This window comes from Choloepus didactylus, chromosome 4 (genome assembly GCF_015220235.1).
Source record: "Choloepus didactylus isolate mChoDid1 chromosome 4, mChoDid1.pri, whole genome shotgun sequence".
NCBI classification, from domain to species: domain Eukaryota; kingdom Metazoa; phylum Chordata; class Mammalia; order Pilosa; family Megalonychidae; genus Choloepus; species Choloepus didactylus.
In genome coordinates, this window is record NC_051310.1 from 56133407 (window position 1) to 56160017 (window position 26611).

At 38.6% G+C, this 26611-nt stretch overlaps 1 protein-coding gene across 1 annotated transcript in view; it reads right to left on the reverse strand.

The window, feature by feature from the left end:
* The window catches only part of PELI2 (pellino E3 ubiquitin protein ligase family member 2), a 191479-nt gene that overhangs the window by 111159 nt on the left and 53709 nt on the right, over positions 1-26611 (reverse strand). Inside the window, exon 2 of the mRNA XM_037832643.1 lies at positions 11040-11169. Within this exon, the coding sequence (XP_037688571.1) occupies positions 11040-11169 (130 nt within the window). The remainder of the gene's footprint in view (positions 1-11039; positions 11170-26611) is intronic.

Below are 26611 nucleotides of genomic sequence, written 5' to 3' on the forward strand. Positions count from 1 at the left end.
GGCTTCTTAGAGTAATTGTTTTAGAAAAAGAAAAAAGTATTAAAAAAAAAAAAAAAAAAAAAGGGCCCTCCTCAGAGATCTAATGGGTTATTGAAATGCTAATAGACAAAGCAACCAGGGCCATTAAGGAAAGGTCCACAGGGCAGAGAGATCAGCTTTTCTTCGGGATTTGCATATGCGCCTCAAGGCCTGAGCTCTGCCCTTCCCCTTTCTGTGTTCACCAGAACTCCAAAAATCCTCTGCTTTTATTTTGGAGTTTTTCGTGTTATTTTTTTTTTTCTATGCCTGTCTCCTCTCTGCTGGGCTGGCAGCTCTCAGATTCTCTGGTGTCTGGTCTCAGTCTATCTATGGTTGGAGTTTGAATCAGTAGAATGAGTTTCCGAGAAGGGCTACCACTGCAGTTCTCCCTTCTCCTTCCCGGAGCTGGCAGCCCCTCCTCCCACGGGACTGAGCCTGGCAGGGAGGGGCGCGGGTCCCCTGGCCGCAAAAACTTACAGATTTCGCTGATCTCAGCAGTTCGACATTTTCATGAGTGTTGTATGAAGTATGCCCAAAGACAGATTGCTCTGTGGTGTCCAGTCCACGCAGTTCCTGGCTTTTTACCTACTTTCCTGGAGGAGTAACTAAAACTCACAGCTCACCAGTCTGCCATCTTGCCCCGCCTCCATTTGGCTATGTTTTAAAGGATAGTGAGAGCAAAGGCTAGTTTAGGAGGCCAGAGCACATTCCAAGCAATGAGAATCTCATGATCAAAGGCGTGGAGGCAAGGGAAAACATGACCCGCTGGGGAATTTAGCTTGCATGGTCAGGCTGGAGTACAAGGACAAAGAGAGGACAGTTCTGCAGGGTTTGCCTGGCAAAATAAGGATAAACAGTGGAGCAAGAATTAATTGCCCATGAGAGACTAGCTCCTAACCCAGGCTTCACTATGCCCTCCATTAACTCACCTGTAACATAGGTGTGATCAATAAAGAGCTTGTAAGAAGGCATCCTGTGAATCAGTCAGCCACAGGAGGACTTCGAAGCAACTGAAGTACTTTCTTACAAAAGATTAGGCCAATCAATTGTGCACTTTAATGCGGAAGGCAAATGGTGTAACAAGACAGGCTATAGGGATTAGAAGTCAACGATAACTCTGCAATTCTCCCTTGCAGTCTACAACTCCTTTTCAGCTGCCCAGAATTCATTTTGATGTACCTTTCACAACTTGTTGTCATAACTACCACTGCAAACAAACCACCTGCTTCAATTCAAGCCTCATCACTGTTCCTTTTGTTGAAAGGCTTCTCTGCACAGCACCTATTTCAGACTGACAGTTTACCACATCCTGAGAGTGCTACAAATTCTTAAGTCTATAAAACAACTTCCATTTCTACTAGTAAGTATCATGTTCATTTATTTTGCCCTTACCTCAATTCTAGTTCAGAAATAAATGGGTTTCCAAGGTGACACTCTTGGGAGGCAGGAGACCCAGGAGTTGAACCCAGCTTTGGTGCCAATCTTCAAAGCACTTTCCTCCTGCTCCTTACAACAACAGACCAATCTTCCTGGGCCTGGGCAACACACCTGGCTTAGTGACCTGAGACAACTGACATGGCGTCTCTGAACTTCTTTTAGGTTCCTCCTTTATAAAATGAGAAGTCAGTCAGAATGTGTTTTTTTCCAACTCTATTGTTCTGTTTTTAAAAAGGAAAATCACAACAGAAGAGTCTCTTCTTCCATGAAAAAATGGGTACAACTGTATGAATCAAGGTCCTAATTCAAATGAGTAAAGAGATAATTACATGTATAAATATAAGCATTCTTTCACATTCATGTGTTAAAGGCAACTCTTGTTTAATAAAATTGTGCTTTAAAGATGAAGCAAATTAAATACACATTTTTCCAACTAATACAGGTACCTGGTCAATATTATACTATTTATCAGCTATGCAGGCAATTATACTGATAATTAAGTTTTTGAGTGTTAGGGTCAAGATTTCCTGCTCAAACACTCTGATTAAAAAAAAATTTTTGTTTAAAGAAAAACAAAAAGCCTCTTTCCCTGCTTCTCAATTCTTTCACCCCATCCCCATCCTCTCCCCAAATACAAGGTTAAGAGCTGCTCAGTAATATTTTGTATTTAACTTCCCATAAAATTACTATGGGAAGTTTACTGTTGCTGTAAAGGAATTACCACAAACTAAGTGGCTAAAAAGTCTCAAATTTATCTCATAGATCTGCTGGTCTGAAGTCCGGTGGGCTGGGCTGGTTTCTCCTGAGTCTCCCAAGGCCAGAATCAAGGCTGCACTCCTTTCCGGAGCCTCTAGGGGGGATTCTGTTGCCAGGGCCATTCAAGCAGCTGGCAGAATTGAGTTCCACGTGCTTGTAGGACGAGGTCCCCATTTCCTTGCTAGTTGACTGCCAGGGTCATTCTCAACTTCCAGAGCCTGCAGGCCCCTTTCCCCAAACCTCAAAGTCAGGAACAGCAAGTGAAGTCTCTCTCGTACCGAATCTCTACTGCCCCTTCTTCCCCCAAATCTTTCTGAGTCTCCTGCCTTCCTCTTCCACCACTAAGGGCTCACGTGACTACATTGAGCCCACCTGGATAATTCAGAAGACACCCCCTAACTTAAGATCCATTACCTCAATTCTACCTGCAAAGTCCTCATGCAATACAATGTAACATATTCACAGGTTCCAGAGATTAAGGCATGGACATCTTTGGAGGAGGAGCATTATTCTTTCTACCACATAGTAAATACAGGAACACACTACCAAGTAAAACAGGCTTATTGTGGGACTCTATGACAATTCTTCAAATTCCAGATTGATGAAAACTTTCACAAGAACAACACCCCCACATCCCTTCTGATGAAGGTATAACAATCAGACTGCCAATTATGTCTGAAATTAACACGAATATTCTTCATACCAATGATATTAGTATCTTCTACTAAAAAAGAAAGAAAGAAGTAACTCTTGGTATTAACAGAAGGAAGGGGGAAAAAGGCTAAAAATCAATGAATAATTCTTTTGCCCACACCATACAGCAGCAAAACAGAGATACATGTTAAATGTCAGTTAACACAAAAGAAGACAGAAATGACCTTGTGATTATTCTGTACACAAAAAACCCCACCAATTATTGGCACTTGAAAAGATGAAACTATATATGGTAGAACGGTTGGAGAAAGCAAAAACGTTAGTGTCAAACTAAATTATTTCCAGATATTAAGAAAAATGTTATATTCTGAATCAACTTCTCATCTTTCTAGAAGTATTCACAGTGGACACTGTAAATCATACTTCAAAAAATTTTAAATATCCTATCAAATATCTTTAAAACCTACCTTAAATCCTATTATACAAATCTGAATGGAGAAATGGTGATAAAAAGAAACCAAAAAATAAGAAAAGAACAGCTCATGAATTACCTTACCCTATTTATAATAGCAATGTTATCAAAAAAACTTTATAAATACATAAAAGTATAGATTAGTCAAAATCAGAATTAAATGCAAGCAATTTACAAAAATGTCACAGATGGTTAACAATAACCAATTCCTGATGTTAAAATTCACTCTCTGTAAAATATCAGTGGGATAATCAGATATATTTGTAAAAATTATTTATGGCAGGAGTGATAACATTTAACAGTCAGAATTTTAATAGCAGTTATAAGTATATAAATCAAATTTTAAAAACAGTCCCACTTATTCCCTAAATAAGAACTACACATATTATAAAACCACACTTAAATGATGCAAATTATAAGCCAAACACTCATCAAATCATGCTAAGAATTTCCAAGTCATAAGTTAATTAATTGTTAGAAACTATTGGCATGATCCTTAATTTGAGGTATCTAAGCAATGTCTGAGTTATGATTTGATATAGGAAACCAGACTCTTCCAATAACTTCCATCATTTAATTGAAGGTAAATGGATGAATTGAGTTTTTACAATACATACAGATTTTCCCATTATATAATATCATTCATAGTAAATCTTCTTTTATCTTCTGCTGAACTAACATCAATTAATTCAGAATTTAAGGCCCTAAAAATACTGAGATTTTTATATTCATTATTTCTATTATAACCTAAGCCATGAAAATCACATATCTGTCATGTTTAATTATCTGGCCTAATTTTATTAAATTTTGTTCACCTTCATTCTATGGTGCTTTGAAGATATCATCTGGTCAACTTCCAAAAATCAATAATTTGAAAGAATATTTTAAAAAGTTTATTATATTTCTCAGATTTGTTATAAAATAAATGCATTTTCATGTAATTTGTTGAAAAATTTGTCTCTTAAAATTATTTTTTTCATGTCAAATTTTTCTCTAATATCCTTTCCTTCTCTATTACATTTTCCCATGTTATTTGACACATTCTAGCACTTACCATTTATCAAATAAATCTGTCCATTTTAATAATTGAAATGCTTCTTTCTTGTAAAACCAAATAAAACTCTGATATCACTTAGAACATCATTTAATAAAGCCAAATTTCTAAACAATTTAACTGCCCAAATGATATCTCACAATTTCTATTAAAGTGAATTTTCAGGTCTTTATATGGTTTCCAAACTGACTTCTCAACAATAGCACCAAAGGCTTCCCATCAAGGTCCAAATACTTCATTATTTCAATTCCAAGTTCTCTGGCATATTTGATGTGAAAAAACAAACGTAATAAAAAATGTTAAGTGACTTACTTGGCTTTCATCTTTCTATTGCATCATCCAGAAAGAATTAAATACAACAAGTGAGACAGAATCAAATGAAAACATCCAGAAGTTTTTCTAGAAACACCTTATTTCTCCCTAGCACTACATTTGCACCATCTGTACAAAATCCGTAAGATTTTCATAGAAATATTTCTTATTGAAACCGTTTTTCCTGACTATGACAATGAAGTTTAATATATTTCAGATGTTCTTTCCAGCTCCATAAAATCAACAAAAACCATCAGACTATCTCGAAAGGCTTGAATATTGTATTTTAAATAAATTATTAAAATACTTCTATGTGAAATAGTTGAAGCTTTGTCAGTAATGATTGAAATTTTGCTGCCCTGATTTATAAGTTTTCCAACAAGTTGTTTTCTTATCTCAGTAAATATATGTTTTGTAATGATCAGGACCATAAATCTAAACTGTGGTAATATATTCATTTTAAAACTATTTTTTAATTCTAATAATATTTTACATCAGAAAATCATTTTAAACCATTCAGTATAGTGTGTTTTTACTTCAGAAATGTATTTTCTTTGGCTTTATCAATACTCTTTGGTAAAATATTTTTGGAAGTAATTATTATTTCAATATTTGTGGAAACTGATGTTCTTTTAATATTTCCCTCACTGATGACTGTAAATTCTCTTTATTTGCATCATGAGCTTTGTAAAGTGTTTAGCACTTTTAAATTTTTGAGCCCGCTGAATATACATTTAAATTATTAGCAGTAAGAAGACACTGGTATTTTTGTCAAAATACTCAAGTTGTTTTTCATTCTAGAAATACAGATTTTTAGTTTTATGTTTACATCCTTGCACAGAATCAAAAGATTTCTGGGCTACAGCTCATTAATATCATCTCCTTTCTTCTTCTCTCACAGATTCAGAATATGCATGTTGATGATATCTAAACAGATCAAACCTACCCAAACTTTGTTGCATCTTCAATTATAATAAGATATTTCATTAAATAAATTCTTGAGCTTATAAATATCAGAACACCACACACTTACTACTTACCCAAGAATTATAATGCACTAACAATGAAACCAAAATAAAAACGATTTAAAACTCATCTAAAAGCAGTAGCAGTCTGAGGATAACAATAACCTGATGATTCTCCTGAAACACAGAAGGCTCCAGCCTGTACGGAATACACAGTGGAAGGCCCCTCACTGCTACCAACAGTCAGACAGACAGCAGAGAGTGCTGCAAATGTAAATCCCGCCACATCCTACAAAAATTAGCTGAACCAATAAATTCACAAATTTATATCATGAGTTTTACCACTTCTCAAAAGACTACTATTACATTATTCAGTGGGCAATAAGGAAGAGTTTCAATATTTTATCAATCAGTCAAGCCATACCAGTGCAAGGAGGGTGATGAGCAGCCCTAGTGCAGCAACGGGATTAAATAGCCTAATTTTCCCTTTAAACTATCACTCAAAGACCACAGATATTTTCCATTCTGAAATATGCCAACTTGTTCAAACTTGTATTCAGTTACTTTAGAAAACTGGGGGTGGGATTTCATTAAAGCACAATCTAAGACGGGGAAACCATGATGGAGAGTTTACCTTTCTAATGTTGCCAATAAACCATGCTGCCAGCCAAATACTTACCTATCAGGCCCTATCACCACCATAATCCACCACCACCCCACTCTTTACTGGTTGTATAAGAGCAAAATAACTGCCCCACATCATAAAAAAATAAACAAACACACATAAATCAACTTAAATTCCACTCATATCATGCCACTCCCCCCTGTTTAACACCCTTCAATGTTCTTCCTTAGGGAAAAAAACAAACTTTCCAACCAGGACTCCCGAGACCCCAGATCTCTTTGCTCTCCTGGCTAACTCCTCTTTACCCTTCACCTGGCAGCTCAAACGTGATTGCTCAGAGATGTCTTTACTCTATCCAATTTAAACTTTGTGCCCCTTCTCTCACAGCACCTCATTCTTTTTCTTCACAGCACTTTATAAAAGGTGTGGCTAAGTATGTATTTACTTAATTGTTTGTTTATTATTTGCCTATACACAGACTCTCAGCTCCTTATAGACATGTTTTGCTCACTATCTAATACTTAGTACAGTGGTTGGCCACTGAAGGTGCTAGATAAATATTCATTGAATAAATGAATGGGTGAATAAACTGTCAAATGCCTACTGCCTTTGTAACAACTGTTAGAAAAGAAATAGAATTTTGGCTTTTCAAAATACATTAATCAGAGAAATACCTGTGAACATTATTCTAAGGGCAACTGTGTACACAAAGATTACGCAAACAGAGATCACTCAACAGCAGTACATTCTTGCCTTCCTCATCGGGCCTCACTTGGACACTGACGTGCACAGTACATGAAGAAGTCCAGATTACCGTCTGCCGTGATCCCACCAAAGGTCTGCTCTCTGTTCTGCTTCCAGAGAGGGTGGAGCTATGATTGTGGCAAAAGGAAGAAGCAACAAAAGGCAAAGTGCTCAAATTCTAACAATGGAAAACCAAATGGACCCTTCTAAGTCTCCCTTCCACAACTCCAGTAAAAGGTGACCCTTTCATGACCAATACTACAGAGTCAGAAATTTCAGGGCCTAATGAATCACTGCCAATCCAAGTCAGGTTTTGCCAAGTACCACCAACCTCACTGGTACCCTGAAGGCAAAGGGGGTGAGCAACAAGGAAGACAAGAAAAACAGTCCAGCAAGGCCTGAGAAGGCTTGCCCAGAGCCAGACACTTACAAGGAGGGAAAGGGAATCTGAGGTGGAGCCAACACATAACTGGAGAAGCCAAGTGGGCTAACAACCATAGCAAATAAGGACAGGCTAAAGGGTTGGATGTCCTGAAGAGATTAGATTAAAAATTCAGTGGAAGTATATATACACACGTAGAATGAAATGTAGATTATACTCAAAGGGGAGAATTTCAGAGTCTGTGACCCTGGTGCTGCAACACTTTCAAGAGGCAGTGGGCTGTAAAGTTCACTCTATCAGGGGGAAAAGTGGAACAGAAATGACCATTCCTGAAATTTAAAGCTTTAAAGCACCATGAACTGTCATGTGGGACACTTATGGATGTTTACAAGGGTCAAGGAGAAACAGAAACAGAGAATGGACTAGGTACTGAAGTCAGTGAAATGCGTGGAAGACTGAACCACAGGTCAGTAAGGGCAAGAGAAGCTGGGACAGAGGTCCCAGGATTGTCATAAAAAAGTACCATAACATGGGTGGCTTAAAACAACAATAATTTATTATCTCATAGTTCCGAAGGCCAGAAGTCCAAAATCAAGGTGTCAGCAGAGCCACGCATCCTCTAAAGTCTGTAGGGAAGAATCTGTTCCATGTCTCTCTCCCAGCCTTCAGTGGCAGCTTGCTGGTAATGGAAATCTCTGCCCTCTATGTGGTCTGACCAAATTGCCTCTTCATATAAGGATACCAGTCATATTGGATTAAGGGCCTACCCTACTCCAGTATGACTACATTTCAACTTGCCCAATTCCATCTGAATGACACTATTTCCAAATAATGTCACATTCTCAGGTACTGGGGATTAGAAGCTCAACATATTTATTTGGGAGACACAATATAATCCCTTGCAGTAACTTAAATTAATAATGTGGGATTAAAAGAAAGGAGACTAGAATTGAAGCAGGAGAATGACATCATTTTTAGTTTCGTGAACTGGAAGAGATGGAAAAATGATTAAAAAGACAATCCATTAGGAAAAAAACAAGATTCAGTCAATGTGAGCCAGTGGGAGGAGTCCCTGAAGCAATATGGAAGGCATATTCTCAACTGAACAGGGCTCAAAGTAGAAGGGGCCAACAGAGCAGCTGGCAGCAGAAGCGGCAGAACAACATTGGTTAGGATGAGAGTTTGAGAGGGAACAGGAGTCAAGGATTTGTGACTAAGGTCCTAGATTCGAGTAGGACACAAGAGGTAGGTTTAGCACCCATTCACTGTACAAATCATTATTCAGCAAGTACAGTGAACGAGGCCCTCAATGTAAAGGTACCAAGATGACTGAGGTACAGGCAACATGGTGGGAGAGGGGGGTGGTTGTTGACTGGTTCCAGTAAATACGTCTGTTCTACCCAGCTCCCTTGGTCACGGTTGACTGACCTATGCTGGGCCTATCAGATTCTCTCTCCAGAAAATCTGAAACCTTTAAAGGAAGTAGAAGGTGGATAAAGCCAAGTCATCTTATGACACTCTTGAAAGAATATCCATGTTAACTCCTGTTGATAACTCTGGTTGTTTCTCCTCTCTCAAAAAGCCTGGTTACTCAACTTTCTCCCCACTTCTGAGAGCTGCTCCTATCCTATCTTTTAATAATTTCTCCATTCTTGTTTTTGTTTTTTTCTAAGGTAGAATCATTTCTGTTGCTAATAACCAAAGTATCTTATCTCAGTCAACATGGGTCCCAGCCGTAGCCAATTTGCTCATTTTATAAATGAGGAAACCAAGCCCTGAGAATACATTTTTCCCAGGTTACAAGATGAGAAGCTCAAGATCAAAACCCAATTTGCCCAGCTCCTATTACCTGGGTGATATTTTTAACACAGATTTAGACAGACAACTACCAAAAGGTTTATATTCTTAAAATGGAAAATCTGGGTATAAAGGTAAAACATAAAAGGCTAAAACTGGAACCAGTGGAGGAGGACAAAGAATAAGGAAAAGCCACTAATCATTCAATAGAGCCAATTTTCATATTCTATTATACCACGAAACATGGGTAATCAAAGTGAGATTTCCATAAAATATCTTAAGCCACTACAGTAAAATAAAATCTGAGATTAAAAAAAAAAGTAAAGGTAAAAATATACAGATCCAAAAGAAGGGGGAAAAAAATCAACAAATGGAGAAAAATATAAGGACCACATCTATAATAGCAGAACAGTTTCAGCACTCATTAAATGATTAAAAACATTTGTCTCGGTATCCTTCTGAACCAAATATTTTTGGACATAAAATGTTTCTCGTGTTTTCTTGACCTTCCAAGATCCTGTTGCTATTTCACCTCCTCTTTCCTCAGAATCGTTTTAAGGCTGGGTTTCCTTTGTTTTCCTTATAAAGTATCCTTCCTGTTTTCTCCTTTTCTTCTTTAAAAAAATTTAGTTTATTCATCTTTCTCTATTCAGAACCTTGACAGCTAAATTCTAATCTTTCCTTTCCTGTTTCCTTGGTTTTGATATTTCCCTATCTGATCATTTCCATATTAACACAAGACAATCCTAATGGGTATATTCTAGCAAATTCTTTTCATGGTATTGTTCCTTCACGTTGCTTCAAAAACAACAGGAGATATATATATATAAGCATTAACAAAGGTGATCTAAATTCCTAAGACTGGGTATAAGTATCATACTGATTCCATGAAGACATTCATTTCTCTTTGAACATGGGCTCTCAATAAAAATGGGAATCGAGTATTTTATTGATTCCAGATGGTCCAAACCCATTATGATATATAAATACGAAAAGCCAGCGGCCCCAAATGAAATACTCAGGTAAATATAATTATTTTATAGAAAAGGAAATTATGCTATACATTAAGGAATTTATTTAAAATAGATAAAAATGTATCAATCAAAATGGAAACTCAGGTTTTTCTCCCATTTAGGTATCAGGAAACAAACGAAAAGAAACAAATTTTTGTGACTGTTTAGCCTTTTATTCGCTTTAATTTTATGAGAGGAAATATGTATAGTAGACTTCTAATAGCACATAGCTCTGTTCACCCCAATCCTTCTAATATTCATACGAAGTCAGTTCCATGTACATGTACGTTAAGTGAAAAAAAACCCACTGCACTCAATGAATGGAAGGAAAATTAAAAAAAACAAAGTTATGTATATATGTTGAAGTTCACCATAAAAAATGCATTTAAAAAAAAAGCAAAGTGAGGTTTATATCGACTTTAATACAAAAACTCTCTTTAGAATAAAGAATATCATTTGTCTTTCAACCACAACTATCCTAAACTGATATAAGCTGGTTCCATTATATCCTAATGGGGAGGAGGAGGAATCCCCGCCCCACCCCACCCCCAGGACATTTGGGGATGTCTGGAGACATTTTTCATTGTCAGGACTGGGGGTTGGGAGAGCTACTGGCATCTAGTGAGTACAAGCCACGGATGCCTCTGAACTTCCTACAGTGTCATGACAGCCCTTCACAACAGAGAATTATCCAGCCCCAGGTGGTCTGGAAACCCTGTCCTAAGGAAAACAAGACTGAAACTTAAGAAAGCAGTTGACAAGGAATAACCCTGAGTCCTTACTGGCTTCCTCTAACCCCAAGCCACTTACCTTGGACGCCTGGGGCGTTGAGATCACATGAACCGTGCTGGGTTTGACTCCGTTAGGCTTGGGCCGCTTATAGAGAGCAAATCTGCTTTTCCTCCGGCCTCGGTCTCCATTAGGTAAAGCACCATTGTACCTATAAACAGAGATGAAAGGGTTCATTCATTTGCAAATTTTAAGAGTTTTAAGAATAAAAGTTTGGCTCAAATAAGGGAAAAAACAGGAGTGGTCATAAAGCTTGCCTACTAAACACCCCCACAAAAGGAAACGGCTGCAAAACAGACTTCAGCTGTAATGAAATTCAAATCACTTCCAGAAACTTAATTTAAGAGTGATGTACAAGTAATTATAGGTTTCCTGTTCTATAAAGTCAGACTCTTCAAATCTTTTTGGAAAGAGACTAAGTATAAATAAGTAAATGAGTATTCTGCAGAGACCATATTAGTGCTGGCTCAATTCAGCAAGCATCATTCAACGGACCCCAGAGAAACCACTCATGAAATATTTTTAAATGAACCAGTTAGAAAATAGCACTCTAATTAAACCTCATCTCTCATTCTCAAATCAGATTAATGTTAGCTACAGGATCTTTATAGTTGCTTGCTTACTTAAAAGTTCTGAATTCACTGCATTCATTTCCATTTCTATTTGAACCCTACACTGTTATGTTAACAAAAACTAACTTGCAAAAATTAAAACTAAAATATGACTTGACAAGAAGGGTGCCCATAAAAAGATTCAAAAGCAAAAAGATGAGTTTTAATCCATAAACTGTCAACTTTAAAAGACACCTGGAGAACATCTTCTTGACCAAAACGGGGATGTGAAAGGAAATGAAATAAGCTTCAGCGGCAGAGAGATTCCAAAAGGAGCCGAGAGGTCACTCTGGTGGGCACTCTTACGCACAATATAGACAACCCTTTTTAGGTTCTAAAGAACTGGGGTAGCTGGTGGTGGATACCTGAAACTATCAAACTACAACCCAGAATCCATGAATCTCGAAGACAATTGTATAAATATGTAGCTTATGAGGGGTGACAATGGGATTGGGAAAGCCATAAGGACCACACTCCACTTTGTCTAGTTTATGGATGGATGAGTAGAAAAATAGGGGAAGGAAACAAACAAACAAACAGACAAAGGTACCCAGTGTTCTTTTTTACTTCAATTGCTCTTTTTCACTTTAATTATTATTCTTGTTATTTTTGTGTGTGTGCTAATGAAGGTGTCAGGGATTGATTTAGGTGATGAATGTACAACTATGTAATGGTACTGTGAACAATCGAATGTACGGTTTGGTTTGTATGACTGCGTGGTATGTGAATATATCTCAATCAAATGAAGATAAAAAAAAAAAAGAAAAAAAAAAGACACCTGGAAAACATATAATGACACTAAGCAGATTTCTGTATTCAGCTAATACTGTTTACAAGAAATGCAGGATTTTAGCTTTTCAATTTTCAGCTGTATTTTCTAACTCCTGATTAACCATTCCTTGTGTGTTCTAACTGCTGTTACATGTGAAAACTGAAAAAAAGGATGGGAACTATGTAAAATCCACAAGGATAAAAGTGACACTTCCAAGATTCCCAGAGAACACCAAAGTTAGGGGACAGCACATCTGGCAGCTTGTTCTTGTCGTAAGGGTCTTGCACAGCAGATCCCTGGGTTTCTGCCACTTCTTCACACAGAGAGGAAGACCAGGGTTGCAAGTGTGACAAAGAGGGGAAGTGAGACTCACTCAAGAAGAGTAGATGCTGAAATGAAGGGGTTTTATGTGTTTGCTTTACAATTCTGTAGCTACAGAATGACAATGATTTAAATTATCACCAGAAGTTATTCCTGCTGTGTTTTTAATCTGTTTCCATTTCCATCACAAAGGAATTCTCAGCTATTTAAAAATGTCTCTAGAATAAAGAAATAAGATATATCAAGTTTTATTTCTCTCCTTCCCAGGCAAGATCAGAATAATGTACATTATTTTCTTAAACACATTTGTGATCACTACTATAAAATATCCATGAGTGAACAACCATTTTACACACATTTTGTTTTAATATATTTCCATACCACTTAAATCGAGATAAACCATTCTCCATTAAAAGGAACATATGTGAACCAATTAAAGTAGGACTCTAAACAACTTAGAGAAACACTTTTATCACTGTGGCCTAGAGGCACTTAGTAAAAGATCTGGTAAGGTTTCCTGTGTCCTCACTTTCCCCCAGCTCTGTGCTGCATCTTTCTCTTAGCTATACACTTACCATACATGCGATCTAATCTAACAAGTGTGTGGCAGATACTATTTAGGGCTTCTGCTCACGACAGCCTCCCCTTCTCTGGAATCCATCCCTCACCTCACAAAGGTGAGCCCTCATACCCTGTTTGAATGCAGTGACCATGCCTGCATCCTCCTTACACCTTGGAGCAGATTGGCCAGAGGTGGACATCTGGCCCAAGCTGGCCACTGACATTCTCCTCCCAGAAAATACAAAACTGGGGCTGGAAGACAACCAGCCAGGTTCTGTGGATGACTGAAGCTGTAAAATGTAAACTCAAGAGCTGTGGGGAAGTGACAATTATCTACGTGAATAAAGAAGCAGAAAAAGTGATGAATGATGCAGAGGAAGAGACACACAGCAAAAAGAGATGGAAAGAGTATCCCTGAGGGCCAGATGTACTCTGACCCTTATCATAAAATTCTTTTTAGTTTCAGCTACCTATGGTTGGTTATTACTACTTAACTACCAAAGAGACTTAAAGAAAAAGGAGAAAAATAATAAAGAAAAAGAAAATTAAAGAAAGGAAATAAAGGAAAAACAACCAGAAATGTTAACCTCAACCTTAAATGCAGAAGTTTCATTTAAATTGCCTGAGCACAGATGCACCAATATTGCAGGTTAAGCAAATAGTGGCAATCTATTTACACACTGCCTACTTAATACGTCTAAATGATGATCAGTGAAAAATGCTATTGGAAATAATTAAGGTAACAGTGGAAAAGGCAGTGTCAATATGAGACAAGTTTCTAGTCAGGTTAAACAACATGATCATTCATTCAATATTTATAATGCTAAGTACTAGGGCTACAATGATGACTATCATCATCCCTGCCTTCACAGCGCTCCCTGCTTAAAAAGAAAGAAAGGCACAAACACAAATGCAGTAAAACACCTATGCAATAAGATGGACTCGTGGCACAGAGCACCTGGGAAGAGGCATAGGATCACTCACTGCTAGAAGTGTCTTGAAATCTGAGTAAGTCTGTGCAGAAGGGGCATGAAGGGATATAGCCAAAGCAAGGAAGACCACAAGATAGTGTGGTACTGAGAGAGCGTAATGTTCAAGAGGAGAAGTAGTAGTGGGAAATTTGACCAAAAGGTAGGCAGGGGCTGGATTCTAAGAACCTGGTACTCCAGGATAAGAAGCAGAGCTTTTTACCCTAAGAGGAATAAGAAGTCTGGTAAAATGTAAACAAAGGACTAACATGACTGGATATACATAAAAATCACTAGGGCAAGGCAGGGCAGGGTGGACTACAGGGGATAGACGATTAGAGTCAAGAATATCAGATGGGAGAACTATCATATTCATGGGGAAAGAAACTATATATAAAAGCCTAAACCAAAGCAGTGGTGGTGGAAATGAGGAGAAGGATTAGAGAAAAATTTTGGACAGTTGTTTTCAAGCTAGATGAGAATCTAAATCACTTGGAAAACTTTATAAAAATACAGATGCCTAAGTCTCAAGAGATTCTGATTCAGTAAATCTTGGCTAGGACTCAAGGTCTGCATTTTTAAAAAGCTCCACCAGCGAGGTTACACATAGCCACAGTTGAAAAGCCTGATTTTAAAGGCAAAAAATCTACATACAATACTTGGGGACCTATGTGGCTGTATGGGGTGAGGGACAGAGAAAGGAAAAGTCATATTGGCTTCTGGTTTAGGGCAGGGGGGTGGCACTATCAAAAAAGGAGTAAAAACTATAAAGACATCCAAGGCACTGAATATACAAATCTGGCGCTTAAGAGAATTTACAGACTTAGGTGTTTTCATCATATGAGTGCTGGTTAAAATGATGAAAATAAATGAGATTACTCAAGAAAAAGATGTAGCATAAGAAAGTAAGCAAGACAAGGGCAGACCCAGGGAAATATCACCATTTAAGGAAAGAAACCCTTGTTAGTCAAAGGAGCAGAAGGACTACGGGAAAGTGATAACACCAGAGAAAAGAGAAGAGAGAATTTCAACAGTGTTTAATGTCCCAGAGGTCAGTTATCAGTATGAAAATGCACAACCATCACTGGTGATCTCATCCATTTTAAAAATAAACAAACGAACAAAGCACGAACAAGCAAACCCACTCCAACCCTAAACCTTCCTGTGAGCCTCCACTCTAGTTACCTTTTCCTTACAACCAAGAATCTTAAAAAAATTGTCCATACTATCCCACGTCCAAAAATTCCTGACTCTTCAACCCACTGTCTTTGGATCTTTGCCTCCAAATCATACACTCAAATATCCTCCATAAAATTTCCCAAGGTTCTCATATCAAAGAACACAAGAGTGGTAGACTAAAGATAGCTGCAAATTCCTCACTACTTCTCTCTTGAACCTGCGCTGGCCTTCATGATTGGCTTCCCAACAGGATAAAAGGAAGTGATGTTCTTGGCCTTCCAAATGAGGTGTGAAGAGGCCTTGTAGCTTCCATCTGGGTCTCATGGGAGCCCTGCCATGTAAGAAACCTGACTACCCTGAGACTGCCTCGCTGGAGATACCACGAAGAGGCACACTGGTCAGCAGTCCCAGCAGAGCCCAGCTTTCCAGCTACCAAGGCTCCACACATGTGGGTAAAGCCACCATGGACCCTTCAGACAAACCGATCCATCAGCTGACTACCACCAAGTGATCCCAGTTGATGCCACGTGGGGCAGAAGAACTGCCAGCTGAGTACTGCCCAAATTCCTGACCCATAGAATCGTGAGATAAACAAAATGGTTGTTTTAAGCCATGAAGTTACGGGGTAGTTGGTTATGCAGTAACAGGTACCTGGACTAACAAACCCCAAGCCTGCAGTCCTCCGCCTGCCTCGGTGCCTCTCCATTCCTCCCCTGATCTAATTCAAGTCAAACACTGTCACCTACTCCTGAAAACTATCATTTAGAATCTTCCTCTCCTCTTTCCACCTCCTAATGTGGTCCTTCTTCCTGTCCCACACTGTGAATTCCGTATCTCCAGCACCTGGCACAGTACACCTGGGACACACAGCAGGAACTGAAAGCCTCCCGGCTGACTAAATGACAGAAGGACCAGCTTTTGCACAGTGGAATAGAGCCTGGACATAAAGATGACATTCTGCTTGTAAGGGAAAAGAGTTATTACTCTATAAATAATAAAGAGGTCAGAATGGTCCCTGGCCTGGCCAGCTTTGCAGCCAGTAAGTTTGCAGAAATAAAATGTCCAAGTACTGCTAACACTGTTCCAGCTGCTAAATGGAATATTCTGATTCAAGCTCACAAGTTGTCTTCCAAGCTTTACATTTTTTATTCTGCAGACTTAAGAACATACACTTCTTTAGTAAATGTGTGATGAAAACTTAACTTTCCATATATGCAGAGCAAATAGTAAAAGGTATTCAGAGACTGCAAAGGACAATGAAAAACCTGTGTAACAAACCTCACAAAGTAATAAAGAGTTTTTCCTGATTTAAAATGTGAAATTCACATATTAATCTTATTTTAATAACATTTACTGAGCATTTACTATGTTCCAAGAAACTAGGGAGACGTTATTACTCCCATCTGACAGATAAAAAGGCTTAGTATGGTCAAAACACATGTGACATTGCACAGGTAGGAAAGGGTAGGACCTGAATTCAAACCCAGTTTTGTCTCATTCCAAATTTCATACTCTCTCCAGTAAACAATACTGACAATTTTTAAATTCAAGGCATTTCTTGGCACACAACACTATAATACTGTCTTGAGAAAAAGCCTGCCTCCAAAAAATATATATTTGCCAAAAAGAATTTTCTATAGGAAACAATAGTAAAAGAGGGAGTGCTGGGGGCTCCCAGCCACATTTTGGATACATCACATTTATCTTAATGAGCCTGAGCCTTATAACAGCAACCACATGGAACAGAAAAGGAAAAGCTGTACCGCAGAAGTAGAGGCGCCAAGGGCATCAGGTTTCAGAGCAGCCTGGTTTCTCATTACACATTGGAAAGGAGCATCCCTGTCACTTGCAACAATACATCATCAGTGTGGACTGCGCACTACAGATGATCAACACAGTGACACTCGAAGGCAGGGCAGAGTTTGCCATGTGGCCCCTACTTGAGGCGGCCCACACTAACTGACCAAATAATGCACTGCTATAGCTGTGTGCAAGAAACTGTGCATAAACCACTAAGGGCCTGGCATTCGTTTTCCAAATTACAGGTCCAAGTCCCTTGTCATTTAACTTATCATAAGTGCCTGGACCTCTTCCCTGCCCACATGAACTATTAAGCCCAAGGATATAACGATGTTTATTTTTCTGTGCCCAAGAAAATTTGTATATTGTACAGTCTCAAAAATAGTAGGCTTTGATTTCCAGCCAGAGAACTCATTACGGAGGCACCATAACACATCTGTTCCCTTTGGAGATGACCAGTTTTTTAAACAATTCATTCAGGAAATCTTCCTGGGCTTGGCTTTAAAATGAAGATTCTCAATTCCTCGTTTCTGATTGGAAATGGTTTTCCCTCCAGAAAGAAATCTATCAAACATGAAAAAAACATATATTCAAGAATGTATCAAGTGCAGGCCCCAGGACCAGGGGCTAAGGCTACAAAAAAACAAAACAAAACAAACAAACAAAAACCTGTCTCTTGAGGGACTCAGGTAGGGAAGACAGAAGGCAACAAACACTTAAAAAACAACTATGGTAAATGCTAACAAAAATGAGTTACAAACACAACAACAACAACAAAAAAGAAATCACAGCATTGAATTTTGAATTAGAAGACTGCCTTGATATATTTGTTGGCCTATGTCCTCCATGTGTGACTCAAGTTGTAGAACCTTAATAAAAGAGGCTGCTTCTAGGTATCTAGGCAGGGGGTAGGGAGATATGGGGATATGCTGGAGCTCTCTTATGGGGTTTATATTATTTTTTAACTGTAAATAGTAAATTTTTGTAAACTGTAAGTTTGAATATATTTTTTAAAAGTGGGGGGGGGGGGGAGGCTGCCTCTAAAGAGTCTTCTACACCAGGCCTGTGGGAGAACACAAGTCAATCTTCTGATTATCTTACACCACTTGGACTGAGTGGTCTTTAAGAAGTTTCAATTTCTTTACATACCCCCCTTCACCTCTACATAGTACCTTAAAACAGAAGAGTGCTCAATAAAGTAGTCACTACATTTTGTGAAAACTGATAGTGGTTTGGGGATCAGGGGATAGGAATTCTAACTCCTAGCTCTTCCTAGCTGGTGCTTTGAACTTACCAAAATCCTAAGATGGGCCTCAGTTTCATCAGTTACAATGAAAGCAACACAAAGTTACAGATTCAATTTTACAAACACATCTTTTTTCAAACACTTCAATTCAATACGGAGACAGAAAGCATTTCATCCCATGAAAACACTGGCATCCTTCCTAAGGTCAAAGGCATCAGAAACCTCAGATTCAGTGACAATTTCTTGAACATCCATTTGATGCCAAGAACTATAACTGATTCTTTCATGTGTACCCTGGAATTAGCTGGTATCATCTCTAGTCTACAGATGAGAAACCAAACGCTCCAGAGACATGGCATGAATTAAAGAAAATCTAGGTGCTAGGAAGAAGAAACAGAGGGGTAAATAACGATGCTGCTAGTAGCGGGGAGGGTTGCAGTTCTGCACCCCCTCCGCTGTATCCCCTCATGCCTTGATTCAACAAGACACAGCATTTCTGATTCCAATGAAAAGGGTGATGTCCTTTCCACATATCCCTTCCCCTCTGAAGCCCCCTCCCACTCCCATAACATATCCAACCCTGATCTCCCAGGACACGTTCTCTGACACTGCCTCCTTCCAGGTGACTTTCATTAAATCAAGACACAATCAAAAAGAAGAAAAGGCAAGCAAATCCTGCTTGCATTTGTGATCTTTACAATCTTTTTTTTAAATTTAATTTTTTTATTTACTAATTTTATTGAGAGCCTGCTGTGCAACGGGCTCTGTACTAAGTGCTTTCCACACTGTTAAACCCTACAAAGCATGTACTATCACCCTGACTTCAGAGATAAGAAACACAAGCCGAGTGAAGTTTAAGATATTTCTAAGTTCAGATAACCAAGGAGGAAAGTCAGGACTGGAACCAAGGCAGTTTGACTCCAGAGCTATGTAGCCTGCCCCCCAAGTACTCCACACCAAGAGTTTCCCAACCCATACAGCCCAAAATACATCATAAACTACACAGGGACAAAGAGAAAACCTCCAAAGAAGGAAAAGGAGGTTAAAAAAACAAACAAACAAAACAGCATCTTGACAGCTGACTTTCAGTAACAAAGGAGACCAAAAAATTATGGAGTTTTATCCCCAGCAACATCTTTCAAAAGCGAAGGTGTGAAGGTAAACTAATACTATTTTCAGACAAACACCAAGAAATTTAATTTTCATTGGCAACATGGTCACACTAAAAGAAGTTACAGAAAATATATTTAGGAAAGAAAGAGAACCATCTTGATGGAAGGGTCTAAGTTGTAAGAATTAAGAAAAATAAAGAAAGTGGTAAACATGAAGGTAATTGTAACTGAATATCAATTGTAGAAAACAATAATAGTACTGCTGATTGTGGGTTTGGGTGAAATACGTTAATTAAAACAAAAGACAACAAAAGCATAAAAAACAGGTAAAAAAGTAAATGTAATTAAAGTGTTCTAGGATCCCTCTATTTTCCAGGACCTGGAGAATAAAGAACTTGATTAACATTATGCTTGATAAACTAAGGAAACATGTTTTAGTATCTAAGGTAACTAATAAAACAAAGTTAACTAGTACAGGGGGGAATAGTAGTAACAAAACACAATCAAGCCAAAAGAAAGGGGAAAAAGGAGAATCAGAAATAGAACAGGGGCCACAATGAGTGTAACAGTTTATATATATTATGCCCCCCAGAAAAAGCCATGTTCTTTGATGCAATCTTCTGGAGACAGATGTATTAGTGTTGATTAGGTTGGAACCCATTGGTTCAATGTTTCCATAGAGATGTGATTCAATCAACTGTGGGCAATACCTTTCATTGGACTATTTCTATGGAGGTGTTGCCTGACCCATTCAGGGTGGGTCTTTATTGGATCACTGGAGTGCTTTAAAAAGAGCCACACAGGCCCATATGCAGAGTAGCTGTGAGTGACATTTTGGAGAACAATTGAGAGTGACATTTTGAAGAGGAGCCGCAGCTAAGAAAGGACAAAATGTCACAAGAGCAGCATTTTGGAGAACACCATTTTGAAACACCACCTGGGAGCAAGCAGACACCAGTCACATGTCTTCCAAGCTAACAGAGGTTTTCCGGACACCAATGGCCATCCTTCAGTGAAGGTACCCTGTTGTTGATGCCTTACCTTGGACACTTTATGACCTTAAGGCTGTAACTTTGTAACTAAATAAACCCCCTTTATAAAAGCCAATCCTTTTCTGGTATTTTGCATTCCAGCAGCATTAGAAAACCAGAACAAAGAAAAATACAAATAAGATATAAACACATATATAACCAATAATTACATTAAATGTAAATGATCTAAATTAAAGACTGTCAGACTTAAAAAAAATCCAACTATATGCTGCTTTTAACAAATACATTTAAATGAAACAGGTAAAAGTAAAAGAATGGAAAAAATATATACCATACAAATAGAAAGATGGTATAACATCAGACCAAAAAGAGAAAAAAAAAAAGCTACTGGAGATAAAGAGAATAATTTCATAAAAATGTAAGGTTCAGCTCATCAAAAAGATATGAGTCTAAATTAGTATTCACCTGGTAAAATGGCTCAAAATAAATACAGCAAATACTAACAAAACTACAAGAGCAAACAAATCCAAAACTGTAGGATATTTTAACACACCTCTTTCCATAATTAACAAAACAATCAAACAAAAACATCAGTAAGGATATGGAAGAGTTGAACTAACTGATTAAGAAACTTGACCTAATAAACAGACACCCAAATCAATAGCTGCAGATTATAAATTCTTTTCAAGCACACATAACACTTACAAAAACCAATCATATATTAGACCATAAAACAAACCTCAAGAAATATCAAAGGTCTGAAGTCACAAAAGAATTATGGTAAGAAATCAGTAATAGAAATATTCCCCTGCCAGGAAACTGAAAAAATATCTTGCTACCCTAATCTAGAAAGGAGAAAAAGTACTCTTCATTTATATTTCAATATCTTCCAAATTTTGCATTTACTTTGTGATGCCTCAAATATTTTATTTCATCTTATATCTTCAATCCCTATCTAAATGTAAAGTGAAATAAAATGAGAAATAGTATATTAGGTTAAAGTTTATTTTAAGAAAATAAAAATACTATCCGTTCTATACCAGCATGGATAAACATTTACAAAGAACCAATATCACATAATAGCTTCTGATGATTCTCAAACCAAAAGGCCCTCACATGCAAGTTGCAACTGGGCCATTCCTTTGCAAATGGATTGGTTCTGGATATAGCATAAAACACAAATGTTATTCCTAGCAATGCACCCTTTGACATAACTAAGGAGCTGCTTCTACAGGCCTCACTACGTGCTTTTGTTTTTGTTGTCGTCATTATTGCTGAATTACATGATTTCATATGCTGCTACAGTTCCAAAGACTCCCAAATAATTATGGCAGTTGAGAAGCTGAATTGTTTTTTTCTTATCTTGATGTTTTCTAGCTTCCCTAGACCAAAATATTTCCCAATGCTAAGCTTAAAAAGTTCTTTATATCAGGAGCACAGCATTAAATCCATTATCAGTTGTTTTTAACCTGTTCTTTCTGGGTTTGCAGGTCCACACACTCTCACTTAGCCCCCTGCGGAAAAGATATGGTGTGAAGGGAAGCGGAAGCTACATCCTGGCTCTGCTTTCAATCCCCTGTGTAACTTTGCACAAGACCCTTAACTTCTCAGAATTTCCGTTTCCTTCCCCATGAAGGAAGAAGGCATACCATTCCACGGTTCGGTGTGGTACTGGGACAGGAGGGCAAAGCTAACCAGCTCAGGGGTAGCCCTGACTCCTGACTCAGCCTCATTAGCACAACACCCGCACTGACCCCGCGGCCCCCACTCTGCTCTTGCTGGCCTTTATTCAATTCCTATTGACTCTTGGGGGTCAAACTTCCCTCTTGCTTCTTCCCTCAATCTGGCCACACAAAAGAAAAGAGCACAGAAAGCAAATCCAGTCTACCTGAAAGACAAAGGAAGCGTGTATGAAAACAATAGTATTTATTAGCTAATATCTAGCTGTTTTGTTTCTTTGAAGTCTTTCACCTTCCTTTCTCATTCTAAAGAGGTGTTGTCACTGAATTATCTGAGATAAATTTCTTTAATGTATTGAATCTTTGATTTTTGAGCATTGCTGCAGGGCCAAGAGCAGAGCATTTTTCACTAAACACTCAAAAGTAGGCAAAGTGCCAGGACTAGGGAAGACTATGTTATTCTTAAGACATTTAAGGCTCTTTTATTCTGCCATTGGCTTCAGCAATCCAAAATATCTCCAATTAAGTATGTTAGTGTTTTATGTCAAAGAATCTATTTTTTGCCCTTCGGGTGAAAATTATTTTTTAAGTATTACCCCACAGTAATTTCTGACTCCTGAAAGAAGAGAAAACATCGCACCAAGAGAAAAAACCAAACTGCAGCAAGAAATGGATTTGATACAGTTCAAGTATAATCAGCTAAAGGTTTATAATTATATTTTATGCCATCTTACACTCTACATTTCTTTGTATATTTCACCAATTAATAATTTTGAAAAACAGATTAATTGCCATATCTTCCTTTTTCGTCACTTTAACATTTGACTATTTTAGCCTCTAATGACCTAAATTAGGATAGTCAGTTGCGTAAATACATAGTGCAGTCACTAAACTGTATGGGGTAAAGTTAATTATCGGCCCAGCTCTTCACCTCCTGCTGACTAAACACCCTTTGCCACATAACTTTTCAGTTCCCAGTTAACTTCCTCACCCTGGGCTTTGGGTTAGGCCATGTGACTTGCTTTGGCCAGTGGAATGTCAACAAACGAGGCACAAGCAGGGGCTTGAAATGTGCTTGGTAGTTGGCACTATTCTCCAGTATCTTTTCCATGGCCAGAGGAAGAACATGTCCCAGCTAACCTGCTATTCCAAGGAGGATGAGAGACACCTGGAGGAAACCCGAACCGCATAAATGCAGAGTGAAGCAAAGCCACTCTGCCACAGCCTAAAGCAGAACCACCTCAGGCAACCCACAAACTCATGAGAATAAATGACTGTTGTTTTCAACCACTGAATTTTGCAATGATTTCTTACACAGCATCATATGGCAATAATGAACTGATACTAGGTATTTCAAAGGCAAATTAACTTAAGCAGCTCCCTTAGTACCTGAAGACTCTGAGCTAAATACATATAAAATATCAACTACAAACTCAGGAAAAGTTGAATACATAAAGAATATTTTTTCATTCAAGGGGAACAAATCTAAAACCAGATATAATTTCAAATCCATCCCATTTTAAATGAGCTATAAGAAAATAAATTTTTTAAATGCATACTCATTAAACAAAGGAGGGATGGTAATATCAAATTGTTATGTCTTTTATTTCTCTTTTCAAAACATCATTAAGTCCACTAAAATCTGTGGTCCCTTAAATAACACAAAGGCTTAATCACCAATAATTAAGTTCAGACATAAAGGAATTAAGAGAAAACTACTAATCACCTGGCAAAGCAGTGATTCTTTTAAATCTGTTCATAAACAATTTCTGCTGTAGTAAGAGACCTCTAAAAAGTGAGCATATTAAGGCTGCCTGAAAAGGCAGCATTATTACTAGCACTGAACACATCACCTAATGTATATTAAGCTCTAAGCATTTCAAATAAAAGAACCTGGTGGTAGAGAGAGCATAAGATGGCGGCTAGGTGAGACAGGGCAAAAAAACACCTCCAGGAAAAATACTAGATAAAAAACAGAAAGTGACCCAGAACACCAGTTCCAGCGATGCACCAGCCAGACAAGGTCTGCTAAATCCACAGGGACTGTCCATTTGGTGAAATCGGGAGTCTGCATTCTGAAACGAGTGAGTGAGCTGGCTGAAACTCTGGCGGCTGTGATGCAGTGTGGGGAAACGGTGGGTTGGCGTTTGGAGACAGACTGGTTCTTTTAAAAAAATATACGACAGGGAGAACCGCGCAGTGAAGCACAGCAGGAGCAAGCTGGGCCAACACCTCGGTGTCTGGCATGGAGGACAGCCCTCCCCACACCCACTGCTGATTGTCTTGGGGCCAGGGGAGCAGAGGCGAGCCAAAAGGAGAAAGAAACTGCACCCCTTGCAGCTATCTCCCTGGCAGGCTGGGGACACTCCTGCACAGGGTCGACAGCCTAGAGCTGCGCAAAGAAACCCAGTGAGACGGGGAGTCTTTCCTGTAGCACCGTGCACACGCCACAGTGTCGGCCGTGGACACTGGCCTTTAGTGTACCCACAGCTAACTGTCCCAGAGCTGGGAAGGCGGAGCTGTGCAAAAAGGGGTAAATTAACATGTCCCATTCAGCCATCTTTACAGCAGGCTGGGAATGTCCTTGCACAGCCCGGCGGCCCAGGGCTTCCCTGGTGGGCTGGCGCGCACTTGTGACGTGGCGTAGCCTTCCCTCAGCAGAGGTCCTGGAAGAGCACGGCTGAGAAAGGGGGTCCGCTCAGAAATCCCAGGGACCCTACGCCAATACCAAGGACTTCTGGGTCAGTGGCAGAGACAACCTGTGGCAAGACTGAAATGAAAGCTTAGGCTCTTGCAACAGCCTTAAATCTCTGGAAACACCTAGGAGGTTTGATGATTAAAGCTGCCCTGCCTCCCTACCACCCAGACACACACCCAATATTCAGGACGGACAGCACCAACAACACACCCAAACTTAGTGCACCAATTGAACCCCATAAGAATCAGATCCCCACACACCACAAAGACACAGTTGGGGAGAACTGACTTGAGGGGAATAGGTGACTCATGGACGCCATCTGCTGGTTAGTTAGAGAAAGTGTACGCCACCAAGCTGTAGTTCTGACAAATTAGAGATCAAGTAAAGCAAATGCCAAGAGGCCAAAAACAACAGAAAATCTTAAAAGCATATGATAAAACCAGACGATATGGAGAACCCAAACCCAAACACCCAAATAAAAAGATCAGGAGAGACACAGTACTTGGCACAATTAATTAAAGAACTAAAGACAGACAATGAGAGCATGGCACAGGATATGAAGGACATTAAGAAGAACATGGCACAGGATATAAAGGACATAAAGAAGACCCTAGAAGAGCATAAAGAAGAAATTGCAAGAGTAAATAAAAAAATGGAAGATCTTATGGAAATAAAAGAAACTGTTGGCCAAATTAAAAAGACTCTGGAGACTCATAACACAAGATTAGAGGAAGTTGAACAACGACGCAGCCTCCTCAAGGACCACAGAATGGAAAATGAAAGAAAAAAAGAAAGAATGGGGAAAAAATCAAAAAAATTGAAATGGATCTCAGGCATATGATAGATAAAATAAAATGTTCAAATTTAAGACTCATCGGTGTCCCAGAAGGGGAAGAGAAGGGTAAGGTCTAGAAAGGGTATTCGAAGAAATTGTTGGGGAAAATTTCCCAAACCTTCTACACAGTATAAATACACAAAGCATAAATGCCCAGCAAACTCCAAATAGAATAAATCCACATAAACCCACTCCAAGACATCTTCTGATCAGACTGTCAAATACTGAAGAGAAGGAGCAAGTTCCGAAAGCAGCAAGAGAAAAGAAATTCGCCACATACAAAGGAAACAACATAAGACTAAGTAGTGACTACTCAGCGGCCACCATGGAGGCGAGAAGGCAGTGGTATGACATATTTAAAATTCTGAGAGAGAAAAATTTCCAACCAAGAATACTTTATCCAGCAAAACTCTCCTTCAAATATGAGGGAGAGCTTAAATTTTTCACAGACAAACAAATGCTGAGACACTTCGCTAATAAAAGACCTGCCCTACCTCAGATACTAAAGGGAGCCCTACTAACAGAGAAACAAAGAAAGGAGAGAGAGAGATAGAGAATTTTAACAATCATATACAGAACATTATATCCCAGGTCACCGGAACACACATTCTTCTCTAGTGATCATGGATCTTTCTCCAGAATGGACCATATGCTGGGACATAAAACAAGCCTCAATAAATTAAAAAAAAAAAAAAAAATTGAATTTGTTCAAAGCACTTTCTCTGACCACAACGGAATACAAATAGAAGTCAATAACCATTAGAGACTTGGAGAATTCACAAATACCTGGAGGGTAAAAATGAGGGGGAGATGAAAACA